This window comes from Hemitrygon akajei, chromosome 29 (genome assembly GCF_048418815.1).
Source record: "Hemitrygon akajei chromosome 29, sHemAka1.3, whole genome shotgun sequence".
In the NCBI taxonomy this organism is placed as follows: Eukaryota; Metazoa; Chordata; class Chondrichthyes; order Myliobatiformes; family Dasyatidae; genus Hemitrygon; species Hemitrygon akajei.
Window position 1 is genome coordinate 23,579,508 of NC_133152.1, and position 23,924 is coordinate 23,603,431.

Sequence of the window (23,924 nt, forward strand, 5' to 3'; positions counted from 1 at the left end):
GTGTAAACTTTTTTTTCAGAATTCTCGCATTTTATATTCTGGTCATCTGGACGTAGAGGAGAAGGGAGATAAAATGCAGGGAGAAAGAAACAGCGTGAGAGCTATAGAGATGAAGGATCAGATCAGATTCAGATTTATGTATCACATGTACATTGTAACATCCAGTGAAATACGTCGTTTGCTTTAACAAACAACACATCCAAGGATGTGATTGGGGGGCAGCCCACACATTCTGACATCAAACATTAGAGCAACTAACATGACTGAGACCCCAACACTAGAGATTCTCTCTCTCTTTTTCTCCCACCTTAGCACACACACATACACACAAAGGCAGACAGTGCCTCACTGGGACATAGAAAGAGGGCATTATGTAACACACATTCAATGCACACAAAGAGTAAATCGAGACAATTACGGTGAATGAACATACGTAGGCATGATGGTCATACTCAGTATTGTAATGATTTTATGCATTGCACTGTACTGTTGCCACACAAAAAAAAAACAAATTGCATAACATGTGAGTGATGATAAACCTGATTCTGATATGGGTCTCTGAGAGTGGGAAGGGGGCAGGGAGAGGCGAATTATGTTTGGGAAAAGGGGAAGGGAGAGGGGAGGAAGCAGGAAGCACCAGAGAGACATTCCGTAAGGATCAATAAACCATTTGTTTGGAATCAAATGACCTTGCCTGGTGAAAAAAGTATCTTATGCTTTCCGGGCGTATCTGTAATGATTTTAGCTGATGTTTCGACGACAAACTCTGCCATCTTTATCAGGGATGATGCTTAGGCAAGTCTAGTCCGGTGGTATAAATAGCCCCGTTGTCCATCCCTCCTGATTGGTTAGTCCTCAACCAATCAGGTTTCCGCTGCCCCACCTTGTTTACAATCGACTTCCAGTTCCTACTTAGAGTGAGAACTTCATCTTTATAAAAATTCTTATTCTCTAGTCTTATTTCAAAAACTTCCTCCACCAGGCAGTCCCAGAAGCCATTAGCACAGAACTGATGTTGCTACAGAATGGCCACAAGGTGAAGAAAATCAACTGGGCCTTTTAAAGGGCCGATGGAAAAACCAGGAAACCTGACATTGAGGAGGAATCCATCGTTACCGCCTGTCTTCCCTATATTTCCACGGAAGGATCGCCAGGTTCCTGAAGAAATACTGGACTAATGCCATCCACAGACTAACGAGGAAGCCCAAACGCGGGTCAGAGATGAACTGGGAGTCAGGTTGGCTGGTGTTTTCAGGATCCCGTGAATGCGGAGCAGTGTGTATTGGCACGATGGAAACCCGCGTCAAGAATCACAGGAGCTGTATCTGTCTGGGTTACCCAGAGAAATTGGCGGTAACAGAACATTGCACTCGCAACGGCCTTAGGATTGACTTTGACGGTTGCCACGCCAATGGCTTTTGGGACCGCCTGGTAAAGGAAGTCATTGAAATAAGACTAGGGAATAAGAAATTTAACAAAGACGAAGGGCTTGCTCTAAGTAAGAACTAAATTGTAAACAAGGTGGAGCAGCAGGAACCTGATTGGTTGAGGACTATCCAATCAGGAGGTATGGACAACCCGAGTATATATACCACTGGACTAGATGTGCCTTCATCATCCCTGATGAAGATGGCACAGTTTGTCATCGAAACGTCGGTTAAAATCGATACCTGTACCCAGGTGGAAGTCCGAGAAGAGTTTATCCATGACCTTGACTGGTGACTCAGGGCTGGGCGGGTCTACTCCCATGCCGCCCCCCCCCCCGCCCCGGCACTTCTCGGGCACCTACCCCACACCCCTCCCACAGCTCTCCGCTGTTGCCATCGCCAACGTCCTTTGCTCCCGCCAGATTTACAAACATGCTCTCCGCTCCACATTGACAAGTACAACACTGTGCAAAGGCTTTAGGCACCCTAACTATTTATACGTGCCTAAGACTTTTGCACAGTACTGTAGGCACACACATAGAGACAGAGACACTGAGGTACATACACGTGCAGACAGAGAGAGACAGAAAGAAAGAGAAAGAGAGGAAAACCTCATGCAGATGAATAGCTAGGAAGATGAAGAAGGAAAGAGTGAGGCACTTGGAAACAGGTAGAAACCTAACACAGCAGGTAGAGGGAGCGCGGCTGAAGACACAGATTACTACATTCATACCATCACAGCTTTTGCGCAGATGAAGCCGTGTGTATTGAAAGAGTATTTTTATTATGTAGGGGTTCAAACCATGGGTTTGATGTGTAGGTGCTCCCAGCTTTGGTCTTCATTCTGCAATAATACAGGGAAGTATCCAGTCTGGGCTGGGGGTGGTTTCGGGAGAACAGGCAGGAATTCCCTTGGGGTCTAACACATTATGCCAGCAGGTCTCCTCCTGAACACTGGTGGTTTCCGTCAGTGGAGTCTATGTACGCCGGTGGCCTTACAGTAGGCAGCCTGCTGACGGTGACTGCACAGGCTCCTGGGTATCTGGGCCAGGCATCAGTGAGTGACCATTACTGTTAACACTTGCGCCAGCGGGAATAACTCGCTTTAAAATGAGGCAATGAAAAGCAAACGTAAAGAGTAGGGGGCAAGGGTTGAGGGAGACCTGGAGGGAGGCGGCACTCTGTTCTCTTCTCGTTTATACCATTGTGTTCTTCTGCTCACATTCTGTACTTACGTCTTTCCATTTATCAACAGTTAGATTAAATTTTGATGGATTATACCTCATCTCCCTTTGTGGATCTTTAAGGACAATCCCAGAAGTGTGGGGGTTGATTTTTAGTTCAACAAGGTTATAAAATAGTGTGTTTGAATTCCCCTGTTCTACTCTGCCTGACCAGGCCCACTGCAATTATATATTTGCATATTATAAAATATGCAGATTGGGCTCCAATAACATACGGTCATAGATATGGCCCATCACATCTGTACCAACCTTTTTTGCCCACTTGCACTAATCCCGCTTGCCTGCATTAGGCCTGTATCATTCTATTTAAGTCTCTGTCTAATGCCTCCTAAATGTCGTAGTTGTATCTCATTGCCTTCATTGGTGGTGGATCCAGATTGGGATGTCACGGTAGTGTAGTGCTTAGCACAGTGCTTTACAGTACAGGCGACCCGGGTTTAATTCCCGTCGCTGCCTGTAAGAAGTTTGTACATGTTCCCTGTGACCGTGTGGGTTTCCTCCGGTTTCCTCCCACAGTCCAAAGATGTGCCAGTTGGTAGGTTAATTGGTCACTGTAAATTGTTTTGTGATTAGGCGCGGGTTAAATTGGGGGACTGCTGGGCGGCACAGCTCAAAGGGCCGGAAAGGCCTATTCCGCGCTTTATCTCAATAAAATAAAATAAAAATATTCATCACACTCTGTGTAAAATCTCACCCCTCAGGTCCCCTTTAAAACTTCTTCCTCTCACCTTGGTTTTGAAAATGGGAAACTATTTTGACTATCAGCTCTCTCTATGCCTCACATAATCTTATGTCAGATCAGCTTCCTTTGCTCCAGGCAAAACAAGATCAGCCTACCCGGTCCTGCACCATCTCGGTGAGCCTCCTCTGCACTCTCTCCGATATAATCACATCCTTTGCCATTTCTCAGAGTGAAGGAGCTGTTGAGCTGTTGCCTCACCGCTCCCGTGGCCTGGGATCGATCTTGACCTCTGACACTGTGCGTGTGACATTTGCACATTCTACATGTGACTGGGTGGGCTTCTTCCAGGAGATCCAGTTTCCTTGCCAACACGTGCAAGTTGATAGGCTAATTGGCCACTGTAACTCATCCCCGCGTTAGAGCTCTTGGGAAAGTGGGGAGTAAAGGTTACAGGGAAAGGTTAAGACATAGAACATAGAAAAGCTACAGCGCAATACAGGCCCTTCGGCCCACAAAGTTGCGCCGATCATGTCCCTATCTTAGAAATTACTAGGCTTACCCATAGCCCTCTATTTTTCTAAGCTCCATGTACCTATCCAAAGTCACTTAAAAGACCCTATCGTATCCACCTCCACCACCATTGCCGGCAGCCCATTCCATGCACTCACCACTCTCTGAGTAAAAAACTTACCCCTGACATCTCCTCTGTATCTACTCCCCAGCACCTTAAACCTGTGTCCTCTTGTGGCAACCATTTCAGCCCTGGGAAAAAGCCTTTGACTATCCACACGATTGCCTCTCATCATGTTATACACCTCTCATCCTCCGTCGCTCCAAGGAGAAAAGGCCGAGTTCACTCAACCTATTCTCATAAGGCACGCTCCCCAATCCAGGCAACATCCTTGTAAATCTCCTCTGCACCCTTTCTATGGCTTCCACATCCTTCCTGTACTGAGGCGACCAGAACTGAGTACAGATCTGATGGAGGAGGGGAAGAGTGTGTTGACGTGTGCTGTGGGTGCCCTGCAGTACCCTGTGACATGACAGCTGGTTTCCTGATTTAGATTGCTGTGCTAAATTGGATACATTTATTACCTGTGTGGTCACGGGGAAAACATACAAACTTCTTGCAGGCAGCAGCGGGAATCGAACCAGGGTTGCTGGTACTGTAAACCTTTGCACTCACCACTATGCTCCCCTGCCATTAGTGGAGAAGGGGCTGGGATTGCTCTGTGAGCTGGCATTGACACAATGGGCCGAGTGATCTCCGATGTGGTAAGAAAACATAGTTTTAACTGCTAGGGAATTCTGGCCAGAAAAGGCAGCTGTTCAAAAGAGCTTCCAGACCTCGCAGGGAAGCAATGAGACACCTTATATACTTCTGGCCTAAGAATTTGACCACAGTCCTTGGGACTGTTGATGCCACGTGGTGACTAGTGCGCTAAAGTGTCCTCACAACCAGTGAAAATCATCTGCTCCTCTTCCTAGATGGATGTTGCTAAGTCAGCGATAATTAAACTGATTCTGATTTTTGTGCAGTGCTGGCTGAGGTTTTATAACTGGAGGTTTAGTTGGGTTAGTGATGGGGAGGTAACGACTGATCCTGGGCCACATTGTGTAGAGGATGGAACAGAGGTGGAACGTCAGAACGGAGGTCTCAGCGAACCATGGAAGTGATGGAACTCACCGTGAAGGCAAAGAAGGGAAGAGAGGGCATGCGGACATACCTCCGGAGCAGACAGTCTAACCTCAGGCTGGCAACAGCGAATCTGGAGAGCCGCTGTAAACGGTCTCTACTGTAGGTGTGTGGTAAAACTGCTGGGAAGGTGGGGAGAATAGGTAACAGAGAAATTAATGGGACCTTTGATGTCTAAGCCGTGGGCTATCTGGCTGTTATTTCATTATAAGATTGATGTTTCTATGGAGCAATACCCACGCTGAGCTCATATTTTCTCACCGCTTCAGTTAACTGCAGTCTGTACTCTCACCAGGAGCACTAAACTATCCAAACCGCGGCCTGTGAATTCTGGCAACCCTCCTGCAATACCCTGGCAACTCTCATTCTGCAACTTTATATTTCTTTCTTTTCCCAAATTAATTCCATTTGGGATACAAGAGCCTGGAAATCTGGAACGTGTGCCCTTGTCTCAGTTGTCAATGGGTCTTAAACATGTGTTCAGAGAAAGAGAGAGAGAGACAGACAGACTGAACAGATGAGGGAGTGTGTGTGTGAGAAAGAGAGAGGTTTCAATTTTAATTAGGACATTTGTTTGAACTTTTCTTTGAATCCTTGATCTCCAGCGAATGGAGTAAGTTATTCAGAAATCCAAGGTTTGGTTACTCTGACTGCCAACTCAGCAGAGGCACGCTGGCTGGCGAATCAAAGGTTATGGTTTCAAGAACCCAAAGATACGAGCAAAACATATACTGAAGAGCTGACAGTGTAACACTGCTAGAGACAGGGTCTCTGCTTAATCACCACAATCCTTAATATGAAACAGGGCCTCTGTTTAAAATTAAGGTTAGGATTAGAATTAAACAGACCTCCAATCTCTGCTGTGAGATGGACATAAAATTCCATGGCATGGTTCAAAGAGGAGGAAAGAACTTTCTATGTCCTGAACAACTTTTTTTCCCCCCAGCAACTAACAGTATTAGGTAGAACATAGAAATCTACAGCACATTACTGGCCCTTCGGCCCACAATGTTGTGCTGACCATGTAACCTACTCTAGAAACTGCCTAGAATTTCCCTACCGCATAGCCCTCTATTTTTCTAACCTCCTTGTACCTTTCTAAGAGCCTCTTAAAAGACTCTGTTGTATCTGCCTCTACCACCTTCGCTAGCAGTGCTTTCCACACACCCAGCACTCTGTGTGAAAAACTTACCTCTGACATCCCTCTTGTACCTATTTCCATGGTCATTGTCCACAGAAGGCAAAGGGTGGTTGTGGATGGTTCGTATTCTGCATGAAGGTTGGTGACCAGTGGCATTCTGCAGGGATCTGTTCTGGGACCCCTCCTCTTTGTGATATTTATAAATGACCTGGATGAAGAAGTATGTCATGGTACGTTGCTTCAAGGAGAAAAGGCCAAGTTCACTCAACCTATTCTCATAAGGCACACTCTTCAATCCAGGCAACATCCTTGTAAATTTCCTCTGCACTCTCTCTATAGTATCCACATCCTTCCTGTAGTGAACTGAACACAGTACTCCAAGTGGGGTCTGACCAAGGTCTTAAATAGCTGTAACATTACCTCACATCTCTTGAACTCAGTCCCATGGTTGATGACTACCAACACACCATGTGCCTTCTTAACAACGCTGTCAAACTGCGCAGCAGCTTTGAGTATCCTATGGACATGGACCCCAAGATCTCTCTGATCCTCCATACTGCCAAGAGTTTTACCATTAAAACTATATACTGTCTTCAAATTTGACCTACCAAAATGAAACACTTCACCCTTATCTGGGTTGAACTCCATCCGCCACTTCTCAGACCAGTTCTGCATTCTATTGATGTCCTGCTGTAGCCTCTGACAACCCTCCAAACTATCCACAATTCCCCCAACCTTTGTGTCATCAGCAAACTTTCTAACCCACCCTTCTACTTCTTCATCCAGGTCATTTATAAATATCACAAAGAGGAGGGGTCCCAGAACTGATCCAAGGCACACCACTGGTCACCATCCTCCATACAGAATATGACCCGTCTACAACCACCCTTTGCCTTCTGTGGGCAAGCCAGTTCTGGATCCACAAAGCAAGGTCTCCTTGGATCCCACACCTCCTTACTTTCTGAATGAGCCTTGCTTGGGTAACCTTATCAAATGCCTTACTGAAATCCATATACACTATATCCACTGCTCTACCATCATCAATGTGTTTTGTTACATCCTCAAAGAATTTAACCAGGCTCGTAAGGCATGGCCTGCCCTTGACAAAGCCATGCTGACTATCTCTCATCAGATTATGTCTCTTCAAATAAATCCTGCCTCTCAGGATCTTCTCTAACTACTTGCCCACCACTGAAGTAAGACTCACTGGTCTATAATTTCCTGGGTTATCTCTTACTCCCTTTCATGAACAAGGGAACAACATTTGCAACCCTCCAATTCTCTGATACCTCTCCTGTCCCTATTGATGATGCAAAGATCATTGCCAGAGGCTCAGCAATCTCCTTCCTCACTTCCCACAGTAGTCTGGGGTATGTCTTATCCAGTCCCAGTGACGTATCTAACTTAATGCCTTTCAAAAGCTCCAGCACATCCTCTTTTTAGATGTCTATAAGGTCAAGCATTTCAGTCTGCTGTAAGACATCCCCACAACGGCCAAGCTCCTTATCCCTGGTGAATACTGAAGTATTCATTACAAGTAAAAAGAAGTCACATGATAATCATATTACTGCCTGTTGGTTCTGTGTCTGGACATATTGACTCAAAAGTATAGTCAAGGCTTGACTTTGAATTGTCCGAAAAATTCTTTAAGATGTTCTGTAGGGATGAAGTTATAGGTTGAAACTCCACTCTAGCAACCCTGGGATCTGACAATGTGGATCATGAAACTTGCCGCTGGTCTGCTAATTCCTCTGAACAGGAGAACTGTTATTGAAGTATACACCTTCCTAGGGTCATATAAGGGTTCTGAGAACTGTCGCTAAGTCCGGAATACTGTTGGCTGAGATTTAAAAAAGTTGTACTGGTAGGTTAATTAGCTGAAGATTAGTACAGCTAATTTAATAAATTTGTAGTTAGAGTTAGTTAATAATAAAGTCCTGCAGTACAGATTCAAAACATGGTGGACCACTGGATTTGCTGGACCACTGAGTATGGGGCCAGAGAGCTTCACCCTGTATTTTTTTATTATTCAAAAGGAAAGGAATGTATAATCTTTATTGATATGTTGGACACTCTTCTCCATATAACCAAAGCCTTTACTGTCCAATTAGCTTTGTAATCCATTGTGGCACTTACAATGAATCAGAATTTCAAATATTATTTTTCTATCAAAAATACACTGACTGCACCACTGACTGTCTTTGACCTTCTGAGATCACCTACCTCTATTTCTGTAACAATGATCCTCTCCATCTTGCCTTGGCTCATCTGGTTACCATTAACCAGACAACATTAATACTCTCCTGGCAGTCCTCCCACCCTTCACAGTCTGTCAGACTGAGCTGAAACAGAGCCTCCTGCCCTCATCCCAACAAGCAGCATCTGTCACCCTTATGCTCAGTGATCAGCATTTCTGCTGGTCTTCCAAAGCCTAGTGATGGGTGATATTAAGATGGTGGAATTTAACAGTCTTCGTATTAAGTGGAATATGGAGTCAGCAGCCTAGGGCAGTTCCAGGAATGTAACCTGTGATGCAAAATTACAAACAGTTTTGTTCAGAGAGTGGCCAAGGATGGGGAATGGAATTAGTGCTTTGGGAACAGCTTGAGGTGTGGGTTTAATGGTTTCTGTCAGTGCAAAAATGGATCTAATTTAAGATTGCATGTCAGACAAGCAATCTGCCAACACAGAGAGAATGGAGGATCAAAAGAAATGTGGGGGAAGCACAATTGTGTGTTATCAGCACATATATGGAACTGATTATACCTCTTCAGATGATACCGTGCAAAGGGAGCTTGCAGATAAAGGATCAAGGATAGCTCCATGATGGACTACATTAGTATTGACGCAGGTGAGGGAACTGGATACATCTCAGAGTATTCTTCGGAAAGGTAAAAATAGACTCAGGCAAGTGTGGTTCCGCTCCACTAGGTAACAGAATTGATGATGGATGTTATGGTTAGTCATGTCATCAGCAGGAAATTAGAGGAAAGTAAGATGGGTTGCTCACAGATAACGCATAGATAGAATATAATTGGAGCAATACAATTAAGGATTTTCAGAAAAACTGCTGAAAGGGTTGAGAACTAAAGTTTACAAGAGTAGAGGGATTTTGAGAAGGGACAGTCAACAGATTTGTTGAGAAAAAATGCATAAGAACGCAAGAAATAGCGGTAGGTGTGGGCCATTCATCCTTCAAACTTCCTCTGCCGTTTATCAAGATGACAGCTGGCTTTCTGTCTCAATGCCACTATCATACAATACTGCCATATCTCCAGATTCATTAATCAATCATTGTCTGTTTTGAACAAACTCAGTGACTCTGTAGCCTTCTGGGGCAGATTCAACAGCCTTTGCAAAAAGGAATTTCATTCATTCCTGATAGGTCTGTTCTTTAATCTGAGATTGCAGTCCCAGGTTCTAGACTCCTCAGTCAAGAGAGGGAAAACATCTTCCCTGTGTCAGCCCGTGAAGTCCTGTAAGAATTTTGTAAGTTGAAATGAGATCTGTTCTTATACTTCTAAACTCTAGAGTACGCAAGTCAATCCTACTCAATTACTCTTCATATGGCCAGCTGACACCCCGGGAATCAGACTCATGAACTCCTTCAATGGTAAGCATACTTTAAGGGTAAGGAGGCCAAAACTGCAAACTGTGTTCTAGTGCAATTTCACTGATGCCCTATGTAATTGCAGTAACTCATCTTCTCTCCTGTACTCATGTGCTCTTGTAATTAAAGCCAACATACCATCAAAGATATGCTGTACGTCTGTTTTGTGTATCAAAATGGTAATTTCACATTATATTCCACTTTCTACATTCAGATCCATTCATTCAGCATTTTTATGCCCCCTTGAAGCCTCTTTACATTCCTTTCTTCAATGACCTCAGCAGGGTAGGAAATTTGACATTTGTTTCCCTGAGTCAAATCATTGATAATAATCATGAACCTACAGTATTAATGGGAAGGACAAGACCAGTTAGGTAATCAAGCATGATCCATACATAATAATCAGGCCATTATGGTTCCTCTGGACTCACCTAATCTCAGCCACCCTCATACCTGTTCCTCAGATGTGTCTCTGTTCTTGTTTCTCAATGTGGCTACTTCAAGGTATGTAATCCCCACCAAAAATAAATAATCAGGTTGAGTTAAGAATCCTTCTCTGACTTACTGTAATGATCAAATTCAATATCATTCTATCTTTCTCCCAGTTGCAAGGTTATTCAGCTCAGTCCATCATCAGCCACTACCATCATACCAGTGAGCAACACATTACATAGACTTGTTACTCTCTAGGAAAAGAAGAACTAAATAACATCCAGTCTTAAATAAATATCTCTGGTAGCATGGCATCTGGCACACTGCTATTAAGGCAAGCAGGGACAGCCCAGAATGGAAGAGAAGAGTGGGGAGTGATCCGTAATTTTCCAGTGTGTTTGTGGCATGCTGCTGGGCAGATTTGTCTTACATATGTTTGAAGATAAGGGCAAGAGGGAATTTTGGGATTCACCTTGAGCTAGTGGGTAGCAGGAGGCTGATAGTTATTATTATCCACTGGGTGAGGTGTAATGGAGAGTAGGGGTACTGGAAATCTGGGCAAGAATCAGTACTGATGCTTATTATTTATACTCTTTAAAAATACTTAGACCTGGAGGGAAAAGAAGGAGAAGAATAAATGAACCAACATGGAAGTGATATTGACAGAAGGGGATGAAATACAATTGGACAGTTCATACAAACTTTCCTTCCCATCCCTGAACTCCTTCAGCGGACTCTTGGGATAGGAGACAATCAGCATGAGGTTCACAGACTTTGCCATGGGTGTGTAGGAAGTGCTCAGCAATGCATGGTGAATTGTCCTTCTGCAGTTTTTATGTGACCTCTTTCCTTGGAAGGGGCTGAAATTCTCAATGCCTTTGGCTACTCCTCTGTTTTGAGCAGACATGGGCCAGCCATTCACAAGGATATCGCAATTTGCCAAGGAATCTTTGAGAACGTACATGGGATGTTTTCCCTCTCCACCTGGGAGCCTCTAGTGATGGCCGAGGCTGGAGTGTCCAGTTTTGCCTGTGGACAATGTGACCCACTCACTGGAGCTAGTTCACCAATGACCACGAAATGACTGGACTGTTGTAAAAAATGAGTTTAGTTCACCAGACTCTTGGGGGGAAAGCTCCGTTACTTAACGGAGCAGAAACAGCCTGCTCATGGGCATTGAGAGATGGTGATGGTCGCTGGCCTTGCCAACTGTGCCCAGATCCTAAAATATGAACAACATTTTATAAAATGGAGAAAGTCCATCACACCCTCGTGCTGTTGGGCTGCGTTTTTCCCCTCTCCGCAATGCTATAGCTGAGCTTAGGTTGGTGACCTGACTTGACAAAGCGTGATATCGCAACGAATCGCTGACTCACGACTGCCCAACATCGAGAAAGAGCATCCCAACTCTTTTGGAAGTAAAGGGATCACACAAAAGCTGACTTACTCCGTGTTCCCATTTGTCAGAACGCTCATTTGCAGTACTCTCGTGTCGGTTAAGACTACACTCAGCGAGACTGGACACCTGAACTCACCGAAGCCTCCAGGAAGTGACTAGCGAAATCACCTACGAAAGGAGAGCTTTCACTTTGGACGGTTCTCGTTAATAATTCTCTTGTCACTCGGACTCCCTCCCTTCTCGCAAATAAAACCACCGGGACGCAGAATGGAACCTTTGGTCGAGTTACTCCAGATTTGTCGAGGGATGACAAATGAATTCAGTTTTATGCATTGCTCCTCGCAGGCACTCGGCGCTCGTCCTGCGCATCACCATCACTTTTCTACACACATCGCTGAGCCGCAGTTGTAATTGGAAATCATTCGCCGAGTGCAGCCCCGCTGAACGTGTACATCGCCGGTAGTTGGAACTGTTGCATGTGTCTTCCCTCTCTCACACTCCCTCTGCCCGGCTCTGTCCGCCGGCCAAGCAGCGGGACGGCTGCCTTTTGCCCCGCTGCCGCGGAGTCTCGTCAGCCATCCACATGGAAAGGGCAGCGACCGCCGAGGGAAACTCCACCGAGCGTGAGGCCCAAGTGGGCAGCGCGTGGATCGCAGCCTTCCTCTGCCTCATCAGCATAGTGACCGTCGCCGGCAATTTCCTTTTGATCTTGCTGATCTTTACGCAGCGCTCCCTGCGCAACACTTCTAATTACTTCCTCGTCTCCCTCTTCATGTCCGATCTGATGGTCGGCTTGGTTGTGATGCCCCCGGCTATGCTGAACCAGCTGTACGGAAGGTGGGTGCTGGACAGTGACTTTTGCTCAGTGTGGTCTTCCTTTGACGTGATGTGCTGCAGCGCATCCATCCTGAATTTGTGTGTCATCAGCCTGGACAGATACCTCCTCATCACGTCTCCGCTGAACTACAAGCTCCGAATGACTTCCAGCCGAGCCCTCTTCCTCATCTTCACCACCTGGACTCTGGCCGCTCTGGCTTCGTTCCTGCCCATTGAGATGGGGTGGCATGAAATGGACTTTGAGAACCAGGCTTTCAACTCCAGTCGCGCGGTGGAAGTGCGCGGCGCTCAGTGCAGACTCCTGGTTAGCCTACCCTATGCTCTCATTGTCTCCTGCCTCACCTTCTTCCTGCCCTCAGTAGCCATTTGCTTCACCTACTGTCGGATCCTGCTGGCTGCCCGGAGACAAGCTGTGCAAGTGGCCTCTCTGACCAGTAACGTGGTCACCACTTCTGATGACCCCGCGCAGGTAAGGGAGCCGCTGACAATAGTTGGTTTACTACCGTGAGCTCTGTTGCCGTTACAGATACCCTTGCTGTAAACCCCGGGATAACAGTAAACAGAACAGACTGAGGGCAAGGGGCATCGTTTGCACTAGGTTCAGACCGGGTTTCCTCCCTCGAACCTGATAAGTAATCTGTCTGAGCGGGATGCGGTTAATGCTCAAGTCTGATTTTTTCCTTATCCGCTGTTACGATGCGGGTTATAGAACTTATTCAGCTGTGAACTCGGAAAACGAGTGCCATGGGAGCAGGGGTACTGTCGGGCACTGAACTTGATATAGATCAGCTCCGACAGCGGCCGCGGGCTGTCCACCGGCGCGAGGCGTTAACTTTCAGCACCACAGACAGCGACCTGAACCCAGGGGCTCCCGCCCGCTCCGGCCCACCGGGAGAACGGAACCCCGGGCAACCGTGGAGCAGGGAGGTGCTTTTCCGGGCACTCTGGCCCATGAGGATCCGCATCCTAGAAAGTGTTCCTCCTCTCAGTCGCAACCATAATCAGGCTTAATTCAACCCAGGGAAATCTTGAGAAAAACATTCACCACTTGATTTTTTTTTTAAATGGGAAGATTTGCTAAATTCTTAACCGATTCGAAGTAATGGTCACGACCAAGAACCCCATGCTCTCCCTCCGTCCAAGAATAGGGAGCTACAGCAGGGAGACTTGTTTTTTTTTGGTCACTGTATTTTGCAATTGTTTTCTATTAACCACTCGGATTTCCTTGAGCAACTGCCCACCTTCAAAACAGGCAGAGCTGACTGTCGCTGTTCTCACTTACAGGTCGTTAGAGCTCGGAATGCATCAGCAGGAGACAGCGACGGTAGAAAATTTACCACCAAACACAGTAAGAGGGCTTTGAAAGCCAGCCTGACTCTGGGAATTTTACTGGGAATGTTCTTTGTAGCCTGGCTGCCGTTCTTTGTGGCAAATGTCACGCAGGTGAGCATGCGTCCGGACTGGGGCACGAACACCCCTCCGCTCCGGCAACCATCTGCTTCAGGAACTCAGCGGGTCGAGGAGCATCTATGGGGGGGATAGTTTGTTTTTCCAGATTCCGGCACTGTGTCTCCAGTTGCCCGTAGAACTCGCATTTCAAAGTTACTGCGTGGCCTCTTTTAACCATTCTGCAGCTCACCACTGTACTGTGACTGACGAATGGGCTGGGTTCCTACATTAAAATAATTCATCTACTTCCTTACCCTAGCCATGAATCAAAAAGCCAAACTCATAGCTCAACAAAAATCCCGACTGAGTCAGCAAGCGACGACGGTGGCAGGAAATACTTGTGGAAACATTACACTCGCCCGCGGTGTAATCCACCCCACTAAGTCCAGAATTAAATTTGGGAGAGTTGCTATTCCGAGACATTGAATAAATAAGCCTTTTGTTCCCCGAATACCTGACAGGCCCTGCACGCACCTGCGTTCCTTCTATCATGCTTTCTGTCGTTACCCTCTGCCATGCATTTGCTCGAAATGCTAATACCCCACCCCCGTCTCGGCTTGTTTCTACCGTTCTCTCCCATACATGCTCATTGTGGGTGGCATTTAAAACTTAAAACGTTCTCTGTGGAACTAAGTGCTCGGCCATAGTGAGCAATTCCAAGTAGTCATTTCTGACGGGGACGCTCTTGGACTTTCTGTTGCAAAGAACAATCTTTTAAGATTCTCCGATCATGTTACTCGTCAAATTGCTGGAGCTCCAGAGCTCCTCTTTAGAATTAATCTAACTTTAACCAACCACTCCCCCCCCCCCCCCCCACCATCGGTCGATGCCATTGCTTACACGATCGATGATTTCAGGAAAGTTTAACAATCAGTTTACCCCTATTAATCCGGTTTTAGGGATTTTGATGTACATCGAGATTTCACCGAGCTCGCCGCTGTGTCCCGGGGTGTTGACTCTGTTTTGCCGTTCTCTGTCCTGTCTGTCCCACAGGCGGTTTGTGACTGCATTCCAGCCTTGCTCTTTGATGTGCTCACCTGGCTTGGTTACTGCAATAGCACCATGAACCCCATCATCTACCCTCTCTTCATGCGAGACTTCAAGCGGGCCATTGCCAAGTCCCTGCCGTGTTCCCGGCGCTGGTGGGAGAGGCGGCCGAGCGTCGTCTCCTTCACTATGAGAAACTCCTACAGTGGCCCGCGGTTGGGCCTGACTCTAAGGAACATGTTGGTTCTTCAACCGGAAACGGACTCGGTCGAATCCGTTAACCAGACAAATTATCAGATCACGCTCCCGGGCGGCCAACACAAGATAACTGAGGGCGAGTTCAAGGACACCACGGGGGTGGATTCGCTGCATCTCTTTGATCTAGAGCAGACGGATCAAGAATTCCACATAAACCAGCTGAACACACCAATGGACTAGAGTTACGCGCTTCTACACAGTAACCAGAGATGAGGACGTTCTCAGGAATGAGAGTGAGGAGGTACTCAATTGACTAGAGATGGAGGGCGGGGGAAAAGGAGAGCCGGAGAGCCAGTCCCCTTCTGTGGACAGCATTCAACTGACCTGGATTTATCCCGTGCCCAAACTGATGGCTTCATCTGGGTCCTACTCTTAGAAAAACTCATTCCAAGTGTCTGCGATCGCTTGGAAATCTTGCAAATCCACAGGCATGAGGTGGAATCAGCAGGAAGGACAACACGCGGACCTGCATAAACATAAAATACTGGAAATATGCGGGAAAAAAGTCAGGAAAGATGGTGGATTGCTGCTGGAAACACTCAGCAGGTCAGGCGTCACCGGTGCCAAATCAATTACTTTTTTTAAACAAAACTATTTTGGGATTTAACTCTTCAGACTAATCTGGGTGTAATACCTCAATCATTAGTACTTCGATGCTGACATTTTTATGTGAGTGAATTCTCTGTTTATTCCCTGTGATTGTAAACACATCTGTCATTTGTGGAGTTTTGTAATATGAATTATTTTTGCTCTGGAAGCACTGGTGGCTCATTGGCAAGCTAGCACAGGTAAAACCAGCACACAGAGCAAAATTCACCTGTTCCAACCTGGTCTCTTAATAATGTCCAGGACATGCTACATTTGTAGCAAGAGAGCCACACACACGGAGGCAAAAAGGAGCCAGTGGGTTAAAAATCATACTCATCCTTTGTACTTCCTCTGTTGTCCATTTTTACCCATTACTGAGAGAAAATGTTACAAACAAAAAGTCACATGAATGCATTAAAATTTGAAACACCACCAAAAGGTAGTTTCAAGGTCTGGTTTAGCAATGAATCACTGATATTACAAAAGCAAACTGTATAATAAAACTAATCATTACAGTAACTGCAGCCACCCCTAACATCTTCATCATCTTGATCTCATCTCATTTGCTTTCAGAGCCAGAGACTTATTTCTTTGAATCCCACAGGTGGCTTGTTCACATTCACAACTTGACACTTCATGCGACAAAGGATACTCTTATTATTTCACTGCTTGATTTTTCAAAATTTGCATTCCCCTTTACGCTTTATCACTTCAGTGTTATTTTTGTCCATTAATAAGAAACTCTTCAAAATGACAGGGTGGAGTAATGGACTTATGAGGAAACACTACATCATCTGCTTAAAAATATTAAATGAGAGGTCAGAAATTATCCATCTATAGACCTCAGGTTTGTGCAGATGTCTCACATTCATGGTGAACAGCCTAATTCAAAATATCCATCATTCCTTCCCATTGACACATTGCAAATATCATGCATGCTTAAATAAATATTATTAGGGAAACCATAGTGAGAATCTGTTCTTGAATGCCTTCTCACTGTTAAATGCAATGAAACCAGTGTAACCATGAATGAGCAAAAGATTTCATATAACTGACGATCTTCCTTTACGAATTCATAGAAAGGGCCCTTCAAAGATCATGTGAATTGTAAAAGATCAGAATTTTTAAAATTATACACAGTACAGACCATCATGGGAGCAGGCCTTTCAGTCCAAAATGTTGTGCCAAACTAGTTAGTAATTAAATGCCAACTCACTAATCCTTTCTGTCCACACAATGTCTATATCCTTTCATTTCATGCACATTCATGTGCCTATCCAAGAACCTCTTGAATGCCCCCATCACCACCCGACAGTGCACTACACTCTCTGTGTAAAAAAAAACTTGACAACACACCTTTGAACTTACTCTCTCTCAGCTTAAACGCACACCCTTTGGCATTAGGCATTTCTACCATGGGAAAAGGACACTGGCTGTCTACTCTATCCACACTGCTCATAATCTTATATACCTCTATCAAATCTCCCTCGGTCTCCACCCTTCAGAGAAAGTATCCCTAGATTGTCCAGCCTCTTCTTGTTGCACACACCCTCTAATCTATACAATATCTGGTAAATTTCTTCTGCAAAGCATCAATGTCCTTCCTATAATGGGACAACCAGAATTGAATGCAATACTCCTTACGTGGCTTAACTAGAGATTTATACAGTTACAACTTCACAACTCTTGAGCTCAATTCTTTGACTAATAAGGAAAGCAGGTCACATGCCTCCTTTATCACCACATCAATCTGTGTAGCCACTATCAGGAAGCTATGGACCTGAACCCCAAGATCCCTAAGCATATTAGCACTGGTAAGGATCTTGACTTTAACAGTGTACTGACACTTTACAATTGGTTGCCTGAAGTGCAAATTTTCACATTTGGCTAAGTTAAACTCCATATGCCATTTCTCTTCCCATATCTGCCACCAGTTTATATCCCACTGCATCCTTTTCCAGCCTTCTATGCTATTTGCAAAACTACCAATCTTCATATCTTATGCAAATTTACTAACCCATTCATCTACATTTTCATCCAGGTCATTTATATATGTATCACAAACTGCCTCCAAAGGTCCAAGTATGAATCCTCGTGGAACACCACTAGTCACAGGGCAGCAGAAAGATTAAGTCCCATGGCCACTATCCTCTATCTTCTACGAGCAAGCTAATTCTGAATCCAAGTGACCAATTACTATGGAACTTATGCATCTTTATCTTCTGGGTGAGCCTTCCATGAGGGACCTTATAGAACACATGGAGCTTGGACACACCTACACCTGCACATTAACCATCCTACGGAATTTCAGGCTTACAATGCACAATGAAGGTGGCCTGCTCTCACTTTAAAATCACAAGTGCCATCATTCATTTTACCACCATTTATAATCAGCTCATTAATTTTGCTAATACTGATCTTCTTTCTACACATTGCATCTGCCACCTTCTCTCACAAGTTTTGAAATGTTCTGTTCTCTTTCCTAATATGAAAAGTTGCTGTTTGCTTTCTTACCAATACTTGGTTGTCTCTTCTTCCCTCTGAGACATTATGTTTGCCTCAGTGATATTAGTATATACACATGGTCTTCTGATCTTATTGATATATCTGGCCTGCTACTTGTTTTACTGATATCACTGCCCCTCCAATGCTTTTTCACACCGATACAAGAGATGGTTGGAATTTCCTCCCATTGATACCATCTTCTCAGATTCAATGCTATCACACACCTTTCATGTCAGAAATTTTTACAGTGGAATGTTCTTTTGTACCCAGACACCTCCTCTTTGAAAATAGTCATACATGGTGTATGGATTCCAGCTAATTCCTTACTCAAGTGCCTACTCCAAGTAATGTAGACAAGGTGTCAGAAGAATGTTTTAATTATTTAAGATCATAGACAAGGTTGAGATTACCACCCAGCCCCACATCCAATAAATTCTCATTAGAGAATTCTGTATATCAGAGGAATGGATATAGAACAGAAGCTGTGGGTGAGTGATTATGAATTTGACTTAAATTCCCCTTTTTGTGGACTACAAATAAGAACCAGCTGACTCACCACAAAATGGGGGTTAAATTGACTCTGAACCAAATTGGAGGCTGCAGGAAATCACAGCAAAAGATCTCTGTTTTCTTAGCAGCTCACTTCTAATACAGCAATGTTATCAGTAATATTCCAGTCCAAAATTAATTTACGTTAGTTAATTAATAAGGCTTTCGTAGAGAACGTGCACAAATCACCAACTGGTCCAATCTTCCATTAGAACAAAGACAGTGTGTGGTATTCACCTTCATTCCCCTGGATTTTCAGTTCTGCCTGTCTCTGATACTACAATTTAATTCAGGTTCCAGGACAACCAGATCTGCAATTTATAATTAAAGTTTTTCTTGTTCTCTGGCAAGTTCAGAAGCTCCAGATAATACTTCATGATCGGTAGTTCTATCTTTGACAGGAGAAAGTGTAGATTGTATCACTGGCATTGAATCTTCTGCACCAGTAGAATGGTGGTTTGTCTTTGGTGACCCCAAAAGATTACCTTCTAACAAGGAATTGGAGGACTCAGCAATGGCCACTTGTGCCCCATTCATTCCAGCAGCAGGCGTGATTTCTGAGCTGTCTAAAGGCTCCTCCCCTTTACTTGCACACTTCTCATCCGGGTCAGAACTGGGGCTAATATTCCATTTGTCCTTCAGGCGGCAGTCCTTAGTTTTCACACCTACAGCCTTTAATATTGTGTCCATTTGCTTCATGTAATCTAAGTGTCCATTCACCTGTGAAACAAAAACATCAGCAAATTAGTAGGTAGTTCCTTGCCTATTGCGGGCAAAGGGATGTGGACCAATTGTTTAAACCCAGAAGCGGTACAACTGCAGGTTGTGAGCAGAGGTGCTGTTGAAGTTTAAAACTTCACAAAGTACGTAACGTTAAGCTTTTTCTGTGTGTGCCAAACTTGGAGTAACATTTTTGTTACTGCACTGGGTCTACTTGGATGTCAGGAAAAGATCCCAATCCCCAAAGACCTTTCTGCCTTCCTCGAATAGGCTGGGGTAGTGAAGGTGAATCAGTTGCAATGCCCTGATGTTGATGAGTGACTTTGTTTTACATGCTCGATGTTTATCCATCAATTGAAGCCAAAATTTACATTGATTCTATATGATCCCGCTCTGTGATGGTCATATTTCCATTTCATTTGACTATTATATGAAATATTGCACTATTTAAATACAAACATCTGCTCTTTGTTGGCTCATGCATAGAATAATCATATTGAGCTACAGGCCAGGGGAATCTCCATGGAGGGAGCATCAGTTCTAATTTAATCAACTTACTACTCAGCTGAAGATATTATTAAGCACCTTGAAAGAGTTTGCAAATTAATGCTATTAATCTTATTATTTTTTAAGCTCCTGTGTATCTGATGGCACAATCTCATCCTGGGAATTGTTCTCTTCCAAAACAATGATCACCTTGGGTCCAGTTCCAGGATACAGGGTTGAGTTCAGGCAGCTCACACGATGTAAACTATTACAAATGAGTCTGGATATTGGGTATCAGCAGATGATTGAATTATAGAGGCCGTACAGCAGAACACAGCGTTGTCCTCAGAGGACATCATTTAATCAATGGAGCTGGTACATAGTAATTGGCAGTGATATACTTGCTCTCTTTCATCCAGTGACATGAAATGTATCGTATTATTCTTATCACCACCTTGCTTTCAACAGAACAGCCTGACTTTCAAACGGTGTTGTCCTGGTCTGCACTGGTCATTCACAAATAAGAACTAATTAATGTAGCGAGTCCAGTGGACCATGCCATAGTTATTTCCCCTTTGTGTCTGTTTGAAAATAAGTACTTTTGTATAATAACTGTTACCGAAATGACGATCTTAGTGCCAGCAGTGCTGTAAAGGCATATTTATTCATTATGGTCATGGTGTCTTATGCACACATTCCCGTGTCTGGTTCACTGACTTGGATTAAACATTCAAGACGGCTGAAGGTAAAGTCTGTATTTGCTTCAATAATATGAATGAGTTCCTTTAAATTTCTGCTGAAACTTAATCAAAATAATGTACCTGTTAGTACAGCCCCCAAGGACATAGAAAACATCCCAAGCTGCTCGATAAAGGGAAGTAAATGGTCCTTGCTGTAGTGCTGAGAAGGTGATAAAAATATTTGGTGAAAATGAAGTGGCTTTTTGAGCCAGAGGGAAACAGACCAGCAGGGGTTCAAGGTGTGAATTATTAAGTGTTATTAGAGGCAACTGAATAGTTCCATCAATGTGGCGTCAGCTGCAGCAGGGCAGAATTGCAGAGTTCATAAACTGAGAACCAGAGGCTGTGGGAAGGGATGCGAAATAGATACAAAGACTGCCAAAAGTATACTGGCTCAAACCTGCAAAGAAATTTGTGGACAAAGGTAAGTATTGAGTTTGATCAGCTGGGATGCAAGGGACCAGGGCTGACAAGTTAGGAGAGAGGTGTATATTGAGATTAGTTGAATAGAAATCAGAGTAGAGGGGGTGGATTTGAGCATGTATAATGTAAAGTCATTTTCTTGAACAAGCAGTATTTTGTTTAAGCTCAGGGTTGCGTTATTAATTCGAACTGTTAGCAATAAATTATTCATCAGTACTGCTGAAAAATATTAAATTGCCCCCTCTTCCAATCTGCAATTAAAAGCAGCACAGAAAATAACAAACAAATGTGTTGAATGAGAACTCACTGGTATCTGCTGCTTGACTCCAGCAGTACTTGCCTAGACACACACCGTGGAAATTCAGAACAACCACCAACACATGAACTTCAGCTAGTTGGCTGCTGAATTTCTAGAAAAGCTCTGAGAATCTATAAACTTTCCACTTTGCTCTGTGCAAAACAGGGTGATTCCATTGAACAGATAAATAATAAACACAACTTTTTAATATGGTACTGTGGATAATCGTTAATTGGGACACATTGGGATCAGTACATTTTGGCCCAATTAAGTGGCTGCCTCAATTAGCCAAAGTTTCATAGAAATAGTTAAAGATATAAAAGGACAAACTGAGTAAGAAGTTATGTATTTAAATGAAATATAGAACAAATTAGAAAACTGCAAATAGTACTGCAGTACTATAAAACTGTCTATTAGTTCCTAAAAGTTATCAATGAAGGAATTCATCCAGTGTACTCAATGAACAAAACCAGCACAGACACCTAGTGCAGATAATGGATTGTCTGCATGCAATGTTATTGATGACTGCTTCCTCCAAATTTGTTCTCATTGTAACGATCAAGATGATTCTCAATACCTTCAAATCCTTCATAGTTCCTAACTTGTTGAAGTAATGAAATAATTTCATTTCCAGTCTCAGCCATTTCTGGCATCGACAAACCTGAATGCTTTAAACTGCATGAGCAAAACAGTTCTCATTGTTTTGCCAACTATCAGTTACATAAAGTTACTACTTTATGAAAACAAACAGACACAACTAATGCTGTTTAAAAACTGTTTGCTCCAAGTACGGTGTAGTGTCTAACAGCCACACGAGTGCACTCAACTGATGCTAGTTAGAAACGATTCAGTAAGAGTTTCCTGTCCCAATTAAGTGCCACAGTGTCACAAATAAATGAAGGGAGTCCTGACAATTTTCTCGATTAGTTTTTGATCTTTAAGAGTTGCTGGATTAACTGATGGCCGAATTAATTGGAATTCACTGTATATGAATATTCCATATAGTATTTCAAGAACCAATATCAAATTGTGTCTTAATTGAAACACCATGCTGAAGAGAAACATGTATGCTCCTTCAATCTTTATGGCACAGAAGGTGTCTGGAATGAGGATCAATGAACCATTTTCATAAATATCTGCCACCTTGAGAATAGCAATGCATCACTGACTTGTAAATCTCAAATAAACATTAAAAAAAAAATTAGTTGTGAAAAACTAATCTGCTGAACTATTCTGTTATGAGTTGGACTGATCTGAGGTAATTGTTGAGAAATGTACTAATCTCTATCCAAGTTACAAATCCAGGAAACTGGAACAACCTTTGCCTGTGAATGTGTTCAAAGGTACATTTTATTATCAAAGTATGTACACAGAATGCATCTCTGAGATTTGTCTTCTCCAGATAGACACAGAATACAGAAAACCATAGAAGTAGGTGAGCGAAAGACATCAACCCCTCCCACATGAAAAGAAAAAGAAACAAAAACTCACAAACTATAAACACCCCCAACCCCTCCCTCGCACAAAAACTAACAGATAATCCAAACCCCCAGCCCGCCAAACGGCACTAAGAAAGAATGGGCAAGAACATGAAGAAGAAACATAGAACTGAAAGAGGCCAATATGAACAATATGATGGGAGATTAAGCTAATGAATTATCCATGGGACATTCTATTGCTGGTACTTTTGGGAAGGGAGGATAGTAGTGGAGGTGGTGGTGGTGAAATGGTGAATTGATGTCTGCTGATGAAAGTGAAGTCAGAGCCGAATTGCACAAATACTGTACTGTATACATTTTGGACCCAAACTTTGGGTTCCTGGAAGTATTTTCCCACTGGACATTAAAAAAGAAGGTAGATTCCATATGCTAGGCTGAAAGAGACTAAAAGGTTGGTATTGAATTGAATTGATTTTATTTCTTACATACACGAGGAGTTAAACTCTTTACGTTACGTCTCCGTCTAAATGTGCAATGTGCAATCATAGTACAGCTGTAAGTTATAATAAATAGAACGGTCAATGTAATATAGAGTAAACTCAAATCAGCGTAAGTTCATCAGTCTGATGGCCTGGTGGAAGAAGCTGTCCCGGAGCCTGTTGGTCCTGGCTTTTATGCTGCTGTACCACTTCCCAGATCGTAGCAGCTGGAATAGATTAAGGTTGGGGTGACTTGGGTCCCTAATGATCCTATGGGCCCTTTTTATACACCTGTCCTTGTAAATGTCCTGAATCATGGGAAGTTCACAACTACAGATGCGCTGGGCTGCCCGCACCACTCTCTGCAGAGTCCTGTGATTAAGGGAGGTACAGTTTCCATACCAGACAGTGATGCAGCCAGTCAGGATGTTCTCAGTTGTGCCACTGTAGAAAGTTCTTAGGATTTGGGAGCTCATACCAAACTTCCTCAACCGTCTGGGGTGAAAAAAGTGCTTTTGTGTCCTTTTCACCACAC

At 43.8% G+C, this 23,924-nt stretch overlaps 2 protein-coding genes across 5 annotated transcripts in view; one reads left to right on the plus strand and one right to left on the minus strand.

Annotated features, from left to right (window-relative positions):
- The first annotated feature begins 11,928 nt into the window (after positions 1 to 11,928).
- Positions 11,929 to 18,020, plus strand: htr6 (5-hydroxytryptamine (serotonin) receptor 6). The gene is made up of 3 exons (XM_073031887.1): positions 11,929 to 12,937; positions 13,753 to 13,911; positions 14,911 to 18,020. The coding sequence occupies exons 1-3, from the start codon at positions 12,215 to 12,217 to the stop codon at positions 15,340 to 15,342; spliced, it is 1,314 nt and encodes a 437-aa protein (XP_072887988.1). The 5' UTR covers positions 11,929 to 12,214; the 3' UTR covers positions 15,343 to 18,020.
- A 594-nt stretch (positions 18,021 to 18,614) lies between these two features.
- Positions 18,615 to 23,924, minus strand: part of tmco4 (transmembrane and coiled-coil domains 4) — a 92,593-nt gene continuing 87,283 nt past the window's right edge. For all 4 annotated transcript variants that reach the window (XM_073031883.1, XM_073031886.1, XM_073031885.1 and 1 more), the window contains one exon: positions 18,615 to 19,524. In XM_073031883.1, coding sequence (XP_072887984.1) covers positions 19,129 to 19,524 — 396 coding nt within the window. In that variant the 3' untranslated portion in view covers positions 18,615 to 19,128. The remainder of the gene's footprint in view (positions 19,525 to 23,924) is intronic.